The sequence below is a fragment of the Heterodontus francisci genome, chromosome 25 (genome assembly GCF_036365525.1).
Source record: "Heterodontus francisci isolate sHetFra1 chromosome 25, sHetFra1.hap1, whole genome shotgun sequence".
Lineage (NCBI taxonomy): Eukaryota > Metazoa > Chordata > Chondrichthyes > Heterodontiformes > Heterodontidae > Heterodontus > Heterodontus francisci.
Window position 1 is genome coordinate 46,755,096 of NC_090395.1, and position 13,591 is coordinate 46,768,686.

General features: G+C 43.5%; 1 protein-coding gene across 3 annotated transcripts in view; it reads right to left on the reverse strand.

Annotated features, from left to right (window-relative positions):
* itpr3 (inositol 1,4,5-trisphosphate receptor, type 3) overlaps positions 1-13,591 on the reverse strand; it is a 311,298-nt gene that overhangs the window by 198,302 nt on the left and 99,405 nt on the right. For all 3 annotated transcript variants that reach the window (XM_068057164.1, XM_068057163.1, XM_068057162.1), the window contains exon 3: positions 10,571-10,692. In XM_068057164.1, coding sequence (XP_067913265.1) covers positions 10,571-10,669 — 99 coding nt within the window. In that variant the 5' untranslated portion in view covers positions 10,670-10,692. The remainder of the gene's footprint in view (positions 1-10,570; positions 10,693-13,591) is intronic.

Genomic DNA, 13,591 nt, shown 5'->3' on the forward strand with positions numbered 1-13,591 from the left:
CGATTAGGAGCAGGAGAAGGCCACTCGGCCCTTCGAGCCTGCTCCGTCATTCAATAAGTTCATGGCTGAACTGATTACTCCAAATTTCCACCTGCCTCCAATAACCTTTCACCCCTTTGCTTATCAAGAATCTATCTACCTCTGCCTTAAAAATATTCAAAGACTCTGCTTCCACCGTCTTTTGAGGAAGAGAATTCCAAAGACTCATGACCCTCTGAGAGAAAAAATTTCTCCTCGTCTCTGTCTTCAATGAGCGACCCTTTATTTTTAAACAGTGACCCCTAGTTATAGATTCTCCCACAAGGGGAAACATCCTTTCCACATCCACCCTTTCAATCAAGTCATGTCTTACTCTTCTAAATTCCAGCAGATACAAGCCTAGTCTGTCCAATCTTTCCTTGTAAGACAGCCCGCCCTTTCCAGATATTAGTCTAGTAAACCTTCTCTGTACTGCCTCCAATACATTTACATCCTTCCTTAAATAAGGAGACCAGTACTGTACATAGTACTCCAGACGTGGTCTCACCAATGCCCTGTATAGCTGAAGCACAACCTCCCTACTTTTGTATTCAAAAGATGCTACTGAACGCTCCCACGCAGCATTGAAAGCCCCATATGAGAATCATCTCAATGTCATCAATGAAAAAGTGTATCATTCTATCAATGTGCAGCTGGCGTGCATTGCAAATCAGCTAATTTTACATGTGAATGCTCATTACTCAGCAAGCTGCCATGACTCTGCTCTATTATAATCTACAATATTTGCATTGTTTAGCCAGAGCAATGTTCCTGCCTGGTTGTTTGCAGACTTGGGATACACCCTGCAGTACTGACAGATGATTCCGCTAAGGAATCCTAGCTCAGTGGTGGAGTAAAAGGCCCTTGGAAGCACTTTAAGCAGTCAGTCGGTATTTTAAAGACCCAAATCAGGTACCTCGACAGGTCAGTGGAGCTCTGCACTAGAGCCCTGCAAGGATTTCAAGAATTATAGTGGGTTTCTGCACTAGTGAACAATTATGCAAAACAGAAATATAGTCCTTCTATCTGCAGATAAGGAAAACACAGCAAGGTCTCCACCACATCAGAGTACAGAGGTCACCTTTGAGGAAAACGAGTTGGCATGAGAGGCCATTGCCAGCATCTAGAGAGATACAAGACCAAATCATACAACAATTATTTTCAGTAACTGCCTTCTGCATAACCAATTATCCACTGAAAATTCCCTTGCAAATGTCCACAATTGACCATAATTCAGAAGAGCTATTAGTCTGTGCCTGTAACTCATATAACTAAGCTTTTACTCCGACATGGGTTTCCACAACTGTCAGGAAGTTGTGAGGTGAGTGAACGGGCCTTTGAGAACTGAGGTGATACACATCCCAGTGAATCTGATGTTGTACTATCCTGCTGCTGAAAGCTTTATCACCAGAGAATGGTTTATTTCAATGTTGTGCCAAACATGTGCCTTTCTTACTCTTGCAAAGAAAAATATCGTTCATAATTAGAGACAACAAACAACCATTGGGAGTGTCATGCCTACCCTGAGAACAATGAATACTCACAAGACGAAAACTTTCCAATGATTTGACTGATACATGGGAGGAGCATTGTTTTTGGTCCCTGTTCCAAACTCCATTCCCTAGCTACCAACTCCATCCCTCTCCCTGGCAATGGTCTGAGAATAAGCCAGTTTGTTCTCAACCTTGGTGTCACATTTGACCCCGAGATGAGCTTCTGACCTCATATTCGTGCCATCACTAAGACCGCCTAGTTTCACATCCGTAACATCGCTCAACTGCGCCCGTCTCAGCTCATCTACTCCTGAAACCCTCATTCACGCCTTTGTCACCTCTAGGGTTGACTATTCCAATGCGCTCCTGGCTGCTCGCCCACTTTATACTCTCCATAAAAGGAGCTCATCCAAAACTCTGCTGCCCATGTCTTAGCTTGTACCAAGTCCCGTTACTCATCACCCCTGTGCTCACTGACCTACATAGGCTCCCAGTCAAGCAGCGTCTTAATTTTGAAATTCTCATCCTTGTTTTCATAGCCTCGCCCTCCGTATCTCTGTAATCTGCTCCAGCTTCATAAACCTCCAAGATATTTGCACTCCCCTAATTCTGACCTCTTGTGCACCCGATTTTTATCGCTCTACCATTTGCACTTTCAGTTGCCTATGCCCCAAACTCTGGAATACCCTCCCTGCACCTCTCCGCCTTGCCACCCCTCTCTCCTCCTTTAAGACACTCCTTAAATCCTCCCTCTTTGACCAAGCTTTTTGTCACCTGACCTAATGGCCAGAATTTTATGCCCCCCAAAACAGCGGGCTGGTGGCAGGAGGATGCATAAAATGGAGTGGGAGGTTTGGGGCACCCTTCCTGACTCACTCCCGCCTCCGCTGCAAATTTACATGGAGTGGCGGCGGCGGCGAAAAATGGCCCGCCCACCCCATGCCAATCAAGGCCCTAAAGTGGCCAATTAACTGTCACTTAAGGGCCTCCGACTGCCGCCATGGGTATTTTATGTTTGGCCGGCAGGCGGCTGAGGCCTCAGAAAGCCTACCTGATGAAACTAGGCAGCCTTCTTGCGGGCTGGTGGGGGGAGGCCTTCCTGATCGGGGACTGTGTGCTCCACAGAGGGCCGCCTCTGAAGCCCCAACCGCCCCCAACGCATAACACTCCCCCGTTACCCCCCTAACCAACCCCACCTTGCCTCGCCAGGGCCCAATCGATTGTCCTCGGCGAGGCCCTAAAAACATACCTTTTTCTGGGGCCATCCTTCATTTTCCTCCTGAACCTTGGTGTAGTCCCAGCAGTGGCCACCACCCCTGGTGGCGCTGTGGGACTAAGAGCTGCCAGCCCGCTGATTGGCCATCAACTCCATTAGATGGGACTTCTTGACTCAATGAGGGACAAGTCCCACCCAAGACAATTAAGGACCTGGGGAACGTCAAATTAGGTCTGGCTCGCCAGGACCGGTGAAGGCGGGCTCGCCACCGACTTTTCGACCAGTGGAAGGGGCCCCCACACCCAACAAAAAATTCTGGCCAATATCTGCCTTTGTGACTCGGTGTCAAACTTTGTTTTATTTTGCTACAGTGAAGCTCCTTAGGACGTTTTATTCTGTTAAAGGCACTATATAAATATAAGTTGTTGTAGTTATATTTAAGGTTAACAGTCATTTTGCCATTTACCCAGTGAGGGCTTGGTGTCTCTGTTGTGTCTTCAATTGTATTGAACCTCGTTTGTCCATTTAACCTTTTCTTGCACTGTGTAACCATATATGGGACAGGACAGGTGGCAGTCTCAGCTGAAACACCTCATGCCATCAAATCTAGATGATCTGCTTTCGTGGACTCCTGGTCTCACCTTGCCATTAACTCTGCCAGTTGGATCTCCGCTGAAGTGCCCAAGAACTTGGAGACTTCTGGCATGGTAGAAACATCCAAGACTGCTGCTTCTGTCATTGTTGTGACTTTTTTATTCATTGGATGTGGACATCACAGGCAAGGCCAACATTTGTTGCCCCTCCCTAATTGCACTTGAACTGAGCAGCTTGCTCGGCTATTTTAGAGGGCATTTAAGAGTCAACCATATTGTGGGTCTGGAGTTACATGTAGGCCAGACCAGCTGAGAATGTCAGAATTCCTTCCCTAAAGGACATTAGTGAACCAGATGGGTTTTTACAACAATCAACGATAGTTTCACAGCACCATTACTGAGACTAGCTTTCAATTCCAGATTAATTCCAGGGCGGCACAGTGGCGCAGTGGTTAGCACCGCAGCCTCACAGCTCCAGGGACCCGGGTTCGATTCCGGGTACTGCCTGTGTGGAGTTTGCAAGTTCTCCCTGTGTCTGCGTGGGTTTTCTCCGGGTGCTCCGGTTTCCTCCCACAAGCCAAAAGACTTGCAGGTTGATAGGTAAATTGGCCATTATAAATTGTCACTAGTATAGGTAGGTGGTAGGGGAATATAGGCAGGTGGGGATGTTTGGTAGGAATATGGGATTAGTGTAGGATTAGTATAAATGGGTGGTTGATGTTCGGCACAGACTCGGTGGGCCGAAGGGCCTGTTTCAGTGCTGTATCTCTAATCTAATCTAATCTAATTGAATTCAAATTTCCCCATTTGCCACGGTGGGATTCGAACCCTTGTTCCTAGAGCACTAGTGTGGGAGGGGGGGGTCTGGATTACTAGTCCAGTGCCACTACCACAATGCCACCGCCTCCCCTTGAGTTGTGATTTGATGGCTCTGCTTGGGTCCCCGAGAATCTCCAGTAATGTTAGCCCTTTAAGACTGGAGACAGAGCGAGAGAGAGAGAAGCACGGTGGGAGCGGAGGTTTAAACAGCATGCCAAAAGCACAGAGTCGGAGACCGGAGACAGAGCGAGAGAGAGAGAGAAGCACAGCGGGAGTGGAGGTTTAAAAAGCGCGCCAAAAGCCCAGAGTCGGAGACCGGAGACAGAGCAAGATAGAGGAGCATGGCAGGAGCAGCAGGAACGGAGCAGGGAAAAATCAAAAAGTGACATCAAAGTGACGTCACAATCAACAGTGAGAGCAGGGAAACAGAGAGCCGGGCCGGGGGGGGGGGGGGGGGGGGGGGGGGGGCGGTGGTGAGTATACAGGTAAGCTTTTAATTTAATTTAGTTCAATTTAATTTAATTTAAATTAAACATAGCATAAAACATCACAGACAAGCAGGCAGGTGATTGGTTTGGGAAGAAGTTACCTGTTTGGTAAATATCTGGTAAGTGATTAAAGTCCATTCTAATCCTATCGTTTAAAATAGTAAAGGAACTTGTGGTAAGCTTAATAAAATATATTTAAAAAAGGAAAATAAAATAAATAATTGAATAAAATAATTAAGTAATTAATTAAAACACATTAAGAATGGCAGGATAGGTGATGTGTCACAGCTGCAGCATGTGGGAGCTCCTGGATGCCAGTGTGATCCAGGGCAAACACGTCTGCAGTAAGTGTTTGTGGCTCGAAGAGCTTCGGCTCAGTCATTGAACTGGAGGCCGAGCTGCAGACACTGTGACACATTCGGGAGGGGTAAAGTTACCTGGACATTTTGTACCAGGAGGCGCACACTCCTTTGGATAGGGTCTTCTGATTTGGTCAGTGGTCAGGGACAGGAGAGTGTGGCTGCAGCTGAGGCAGGTAAGGGGACCCAGAGGGCAGGAGAGCAGGAGCCTCAGCCTTTGCGATTGTCCAACAGGTTTGAGGTTCTTTCAGCTTGTTTGGATGAGAGTGAAGGCGACAGGGTGAATGAGCAACCTGACCATGGATACAAGAAGCCATTCAAGTGTAGGGAGAAAAATGGAATGTAGTGGTAGTAGGCCACAGTATAGTTAGGGAGATTGACACTGTCCTCTACAGCAAACAGCGAGAGTCCAGAAGGCTGTGTTCCTTGCCCAGTGCCAGGGTTCGGGACATCTGCTCAGGGCTGGAGAGCAACTTACAATGGGAGGGGGAGGATCCAATCGTCGTGGTCCATGTAGGTACCAATGACATAGGCAGGACAAGGAAAGAGGTTCTGCATAGTCAGTATGAGGAACTAGGTGCCAAATTAAGAAGCAGAACCTCAAAGGTAATAATCTCTGGATTATTTCCTGAGCCACATGCAAATTGGCATGGGGCAAATAAGATTAGAGAAATTAATGCGTGGCTCAAAGACTGGTGTAATAGAACTGGGTTCTGTGGGGCACTGGCAGCAGTACTTTTTATAAATTTTATTTTGAGATGCAGCACTGAAACAGGCCCTTCGGCCCACTGAGTCTGTGCCAACCATCAACCACCCATTTATACTAATCCTACACTAATCCCATATTCCTACCACAACCCCACATTCCCCTACCACCTACCTATACTAGGGGCAATTTATAATGACCAATTTACCGATCAACCTGGGGAAAGTACTGGGGAAAGTGGTGGCTGTACTGTTGGGACGGTCTACACCAGAACTGTGCTGGGGCCGTTTTTTTAGCGAGCTGCATAACTAGGGAAGTAGAGAGGGTTTTAAACTGAATAGTCAGGGCAAGGGATCAAATTTGGGAAGATATGGTAAATCAAGGAGTAGAGACAAGGCTAGAGAAAAAGGTATTAATATGGGAAATGATAAACAGACTGTGACAGGAAGGGATAAAACGTACAAATCTAAGAGTAAATCAACAGATAAGGCTAGAGGTTACAAAAATAATAAAAGAACAAAACTAAAAGCTCTGTATCTGAATGCACATAGCATTCAAAACAAAACAGATGAACTGAGAGCGCAAATAGAAATAGTTAAGTACCATCTGATAGCCATTACAGAGACATGGCTGCAGGACGACATAGATTGGGACCTGAATATTGAGGGGTACATGGCATTTAGGAAGGACAGGAAGCTAGGAAAAGGTGGAGGGCTAGCTCTGTTAATTAATGATGGTATTAGCGCAAAGAGAGGGATGACCTAAATTCAGGAAACCAGGATGTAGAAGCAGTTTGGGTAGAGATGAGAAATCATAAAGGCAACAAGTCACTTGTGGGCGTGGTGTACAGGTCACCTAATATTAACCACACTGCAGGACGGGGTTTAAAGGAAGAAATAATGGCAGCTTGTCAGAAAGATACAGTGATAATTATGGGGGATTTTAACCTACATATAGACTGGAACAATCAGATGGGCAGAGGAAGCCTAGATGAGGAGTACATAGAACATTTTCGGGGATAATTTCTTGGAACAATACATTCTGGAGACAACCAGAGAGCATGCTATACTAGACCTGGTATTGTGCAATGAGATAGGATTAATTAATGACCTCATAGTTAAGGTGCCCCTAGGTAGCAGCGATCAATCTATGATGAATTTTACATTCAGTTTGAGGGAGAGAAGAGTGGGTCCCAGACTAGTATTTTAAACTTAAATAAGGGCAATTATGAGGGCATGAAAGCAGAGCTAGCTAAAGTAAATTGGCAAATCAGGTTAAGGGATAGGTCAATAGAGATGCAGTGGCAGACATTTAAGGGGTTATTTCAGAATACACAGAATAGATACATTTCAACGAGAAAGAAAAATTCCAAGGGTGGGACCCGCCATCTGTTGTTAACCAGAACAGTTAAAGATAGTAACAAACTTAAAGAAAAAGCCTATAATTGCAAAGATAGGAGGCAGGTCAGAAGATTGGACAGAATAAAAAAAAAAGCAAAGAATGACTAAAAGATTGATAAGGAAGGTAAAATTAGAGTATGAGAAAAAGCTAGCTAGAAATATAAAGACAGATAGTAAGAGTTTCTATAGATATTTAAAAAAGAAAAGAGTTAACAAAGTGAGCGTTGGTCCTGTAGAAAGTGAGTCTGGGGAATTAATAATGGATAATAAGGAGATGGCAGATGAATTGAACAGATATTTTCCATCGGTCTTCACTATTGAGGATATAAGTAATATCCTAGTATTAGCTGTAAATCAGGAAATGGAAGGGAGGGAGGAACTCAAGAAAATTACAATCCCCAGGGAAGTGAAATTATTGGAGCTGCGGGCTGACAAGTCCCCGGGTCCTGATGGACTTCATTCTAGGGTGTTAAAAGAAGTGAGATAGTTGATCCGTTAACGTTAATTTTCAAAAATTCCCTAGATTCGGAGGAGGTTCCATTAGATTGGAAAATAGCAAATGTAACTCCTTTACTCAAAAATGGAGGGAGACAGAAATCAGGAAACTACAGGTCAGTTAGCTTAACATCTGTCTTAGGGAAAACGTTAGAAGCTATTATTAAAGACATTAGCAGGGCATTTAGAAAAATTCAAGGTAATCAGGCAGAGTCAACATGGTTTTGTGAAAGGGAAATCGTGTTTAACCAATTTATTGGAGTTCTTTGAAGAAGTAACATGTGCTGTGGATAAAGGGGAACCGGTGGATGTATTGTACTTAGATTTCCAGAAGGCATTTGATAAGGTGCCATATCAAAGGTTACTGCAGAAAATAAAAGCTCATGGTGTAGGGGGTAACATATTGGCATGGATAGTAGATGGATAGAAGCTAACAGGCAACAGAGAGTAGGCATAAATGGGTCATTTTCTGATTGGCAAGATGTAACAAGTGGTGTGCCACAGGGATCAGTGCTGGGGCCTCAACTTTTTACAATTTATATAAATGACTTAGATGAAGGGACCAAAGGTATGGTTGCTAAATTTTCTGATGACACAAAGATAGGTAAGAAAGTAACTTGTGAAGAGGATGTATAGGGGCTACAAAGGAATATAGATAGGTTAAGTAAGTGGGCAAAGGCCTGACAAATGGAGTATAATGTGGGAAAGTGGGAAATTGTCCACTTTGGCAGGAAGAATAAAAAAGAAGCATATTATCTAAATGGTGAGAGATTGCAGAGCTCTGAGATGCAGAGGTATCTGGGTGTCATAGTGCATGAATTTCAAAAGGTTAGTATGTAGGTACAGCACATAATTAATAAAGCTAATAGAATGTTATCGTTTAATGTGAGCAGAATTGAATACAAAAGTAGGGAGTTATGCTTCAGCTATACAGGGCATTGGTGAGACCACATTTGGAGTACTGTGTACAGTACTGGTCTCCTTATTTAAGGAAGGATGTAAATGCATTGGAGGAAGTACAGAGAAGGTTTACTCGACTAATACCTGAAATGGGCGGGTTGTCTTACGAGGAAAGATTGGACAGGCTAGGCTTGCATCTCCTGGAATTTAGAAGAGTAAGAGGCGACTTAATTGAAACATATAAGATCCTGAGGGGTCTTGACTGGGTGGAATTGAAAAGCATGTTTCCCCTTGTAGGAGAATCTAGAACTAGGGGTCACTGTTTAAAAATTAGGGGTCGCCCATTTAAGACAGAGATGAGGAGAAATTTTTTCTCTCAGAGGTTGTGACTCTTTGGAATTCTCTTCCTCAAAAAGCGGTGGAAGCAGAGTCTTTCAATATTTTTAAGGCAGAGGTAGATAGATTCTTGATAAGCAAGAGGGTGGAAGGTTATCAGGGGTAGATGGAAATGTGGAGTAATCAGTTCAGCCATGAACTTATTGAATGACGGAGCAGACTCGAAGGGCCGAGTGGCCTACTCCTGCTCCTAATTTATATGTTCGTATGTTAAGCAACTGCAACCAATTAAGCGCTGCAGCTTGCATCACGTTTCCCTCTCTCCCACTGGTGGTAGACCACTCAGGCATGAACAATATCCACTTTGATACAAAATGAGCAACCACATGCCCCGCAAGAAATTCAAATCAAGTTTCATAGTTTCATGTGGGTAGGCAGAAGTCTTGCATTCCCACATTAGCAGCAGGGGACGGAAAATCAAGTCCATAATATATCAGATCACTCGGAGTTCTCAGTGCTGATTCAGCTTCATGTATCTGGTCATCTTCACAATCTTGAGCTTTTTGTACCCTTCATTTATGAATCTCCTAACTCATGTTGAAACACCAATGCTAGTATCCCTTGTACTTCACCCAATTCACCATTCTTCAGGGGTGAGCCTATACCGGGTGGTAGCAGCCAATTACACCATGGAAAAGGCATCACTGCTCAACCTGTTATCACTTTATTTCCACACATACACACTTTCCTGCTTGGATAATGGGTAATGATCAGAAACAGAAAGTACAATGGATATTTACTATCCATAGCCCAGCAACACTGACGCAAATTGTATTTCCTCCGTAACACCCTCATTGACGTCAACTAATCTACCCTGTCCAGAAGTTTCAACCTTCCTTGTCAGTATAACCCAAGCAGTGGATTTATCCACTGGGAACATCAAGGCGGCTTGAAAGATCAAGTATTTGAAGACTTCATTGAGAAAAGGTTTCATACTCTAATGTACCAGCACAGTAACAAGCAAAAAGGAATAGAGTTTATCACAAAAACCCATCACATATCTACTTAATAAAAAGATGGGCCGCAAGATGTGAAACAGAAGTCTCTTTACAGGAATTTGAGATTTAGTACATTGCATTAATGTATCCACAATGCTTCAAAAGTTGTCAATATTTCACAATTAAATGCTCTTGCATTGATTAATGAAGCTTGAAAAGGACAACAGTTTGGAAGACATGACAATTAGATCCAAGTAGGTCTAGCTATTTATCTTTAATAGACAGGTATATCTTTGGTGGGCTTTTCATCGTATGCACTGACTTGACAGTGGATGTTCCTGTAGATCACCACATCATCTGCAATTCAGTAAATCGTCAACCAGGATTCAACTAGCCATTTCATACTTGGGTATTTTTCAACCACTCTGAACAGGGATCGTGCACCTCAAATCTTCACCTATGGAGCATTCAGATGGTAATACAAGCATTGTCCCACATCATTGAATCATGCCACTCTCTGAAGTACTGAGCGGTCTACACATTTCCCATTGCTGGTGATGACAATTCTATAAGATGCTTAGAATTATATGCTAAATATACACTAAACAACCAACCAACAATGAACCACAAATTTTTGGAATCCTTATCAATGATCCACCAGGGAGGCAAAAAAAATCCAAATCTATTCTGAGAGGAGGTACTCAAAAATCAAACATTCATGCAAGAAATATTAGGAACAGAAACCTTACCTGCAGCTTCTGTAACAAAGCAATGTCTGCAATCTTATCTTTGTCCTGTTTCGCTTGTTTTGCTTTCCAGTATTGTTTTTGTGCAGAGTAGCGGTTCATAGGACATACTTTGAAAAGACAGTCTGCAACACAAAGATTTTAGATATTTAATAATAACATTATTAAGGACACGATTGGTCATTCAAACTATTACAGGATATTTTGCAGCACTGCTACACAATTCGCCATGTTTAATCTGTTGAAACATACACTGTTGGGATTTGGATCTCCACAGTTCCCACTAAAGGTCGCTAAAACAAAATAATATTGTGTGGTTCCTCCCAAAATTACTCAACTTTTCTCAAAGTGCACATCCAGCTGCATCCATAGTTGGGATTTTCTTCTCAAAATTTTTAGACAGTTTGTTATTGTGCATACTTTTCAACTGAAACAAGAATTCAAACAGGAATTAAAAATGGAAGCCAATTAAGCACTTAATGTTTGATGAATAAAAAAGCTGGTTGAGCGAGACTTAGCAAGTACTGCTGATACCTCTCCTCCTGCCAATGGGATGAACAACAAAACTTTTATTTATATAGCACCTTTAACAAAATAAAACATCCCAAGGTGCTTCACGAAAGCGTTAGAAAGCAAATTTTAGTACCAAGCCATGTAGAGAAATTAGTACTGATGATCAAAAGTTTGGTTCAAAGATGTAGGTTTTAAGGATTGTTTTAAAGGAGTAAAGTGAGGTAGAGAGGCAGAGAGGTCAGGTTTAGGGAGGGAATTCCAGAGCTTAGGCCCTTGGTAGTTGAAGGCATGGCCACCAATGGTGGACTGAGTAAAATCAGAGATGCTCAGAGGCCAGAATTAGAGGAGCATTGATACCTTAGAAGGTTGTAGGGCTGGAGAAGATTACAGAGATAGGAGGGGTGCGAAAATGAAGGAATTTGAAAACAAGGATGGCAATTTTAAAATTGAGGCATTGCTGATCTGGGTGCCACTGTAGGTCAGTGAGCACAAGGGTGGAGAATGGGACTTGGTGCGAGTAAGAACATAGGCAGCAGAATTCTGGATGACCCCAAGTTTACGAAGTGTAGAATATGGGAGGTTGGCCAGGATTACATTAGAATAGTCAAATCTGAGGTAACAAAGGCAGGGATGAAAAGCAGACAAGTGGCAGCAGGGGCAGAGTCAGTTGATGTTATGGATATGGAAATAGACAGTCTTAGGTGATGACGCAGATATGCAGTCAGAAGCTCATCTCAAGGCCAAATATGACAGCAAGTTTGCAGACAGTTTGGTTTTGCCTCTTGCCTACAGTTGCCAGGGGAGGAATGGAGTCAGTGGCTCGAGAATGGAGTTTGTTTTGGGAACCAAAGACAATGGCACCACAATATTTAATTAGAGGAAATTTCTGCTCATCCAACACTGAATGTTGGTCAAGCAGTCTGATTACTTAGAGATGGAGGAGGTGTTGAGAGAGGTGGGGGTAAGGTATGGCTGGGGATCTATCGGCAGCGTACATGTGAAACGTGATGCTGTGTTTTTGGATGATGTCACCGACGAGTAGCATACAAATATAACAGAGAACGGGGATGCCAGAGGTAACGATGCAGAAGCAGGAAGAAAAGCTCTTGCAGTCAATTCTCTGGCTATGATTATTTTTTTTATTTAGAGATACAGCACTGAAGCAGGCCCTTCGGCCCACCGAGTCTGTGCCGACTATCAACCACCCATTTATACTAATCCTACACTAATTCCATAGTCCTACCACATTCCCACCTGTCCCTATATTTCCCTACCACCTACCTATACTAGGGACAATTTATAATGGCCAATTTACCTATCAACCTGCAAGTCTTTGGCATGTGGGAGGAAACCGGAGCACCCGGAGGAAACCCACGCAAACACAGGGAGAACTTGCAAACTCCACACAGGCAGTACCCAGAATTGAACCCGGGTCGCTGGAGCTGTGAGGCTGCGGTGCTAACCACTGCGCCACTGTGCCGCCAGGCAAGTGCGCACAGCTAGACAACAGTGGAAAGGCACCAGAGGTGGATGATGGGGCCAGCTGTGTCAAGGGCTGCAGAAGGACCAGGAGGGATAGTTTATCTTTGTCATAGTCACATAGGATATCATTTGTAACTTTGATAAGAGCTATTTTCAGTACACTGGCAGGGGCAGAAACCTGATTGGAGGGATTCAAACACAAAATTCTGGAAAAGGTGGGCATAGATTTGGGAGCTGAAAACAGGCTCAAGGACTTTAGAGGAAAGGAAGGTTAGAGATGGGGTGGTAGTTTGCAAATAGAGGCAAGGGTTAGTTTTTGAGGAGAGGGTGGCTGACGGCAGGTTGGAAGGAGAGAGGGACGGTACCTGCAGAGTGAGAACTGTCAAAAATATCAGCTACCATGGGAATTAGGAAGTTGGGTGGGAATGAGGTTGAGAGAGCAGGAAGTGGGTCTCATGGACAAGATGAGGTCAGAGAGAGCATTAGGGGAAATTGAAATGAAAACAGAGAATGATGCAAGTTCAGAACTGTGTAGAGGGAAGCTTTAGTACCACAATCTACCCACTTGCATGCTCAAAGATCAAAATCTTGGGTTTATCTCATTGTTTTCAAAGGGGGGGGCATTACATTGCTATTTCTACAGTCTGAAACCACTGAGGATTTTTTTTTAAATGTTATCTCTCAACTTCATTTCCTAAGTCGATTTCTATCAATTTCATTCCCCGGAATAGACAGTAGAGCAAGTGGTCTGATGTCAGACTTCTACGAAGGCACTTTTGTACGTAATGCTTTTATAAGATCAGGTAATGGGAGAGCAATGTTCGTGCACTTGCTCCTCATATTTACATTGCTAAAACTAGATCCGATTTCCAGAATTGTAGACCCACAAAATATACTTCTTAGTGCAACTAAGTGATTGTGCATCAAAAGAATCGGCACAGCGTCTTTAGAGTTTAAACAGATATTCCAAGATTGGGCTGAAGATCTATTTTCATAAGGAGTTAATGATAATATCTGATTTGTTTGCAA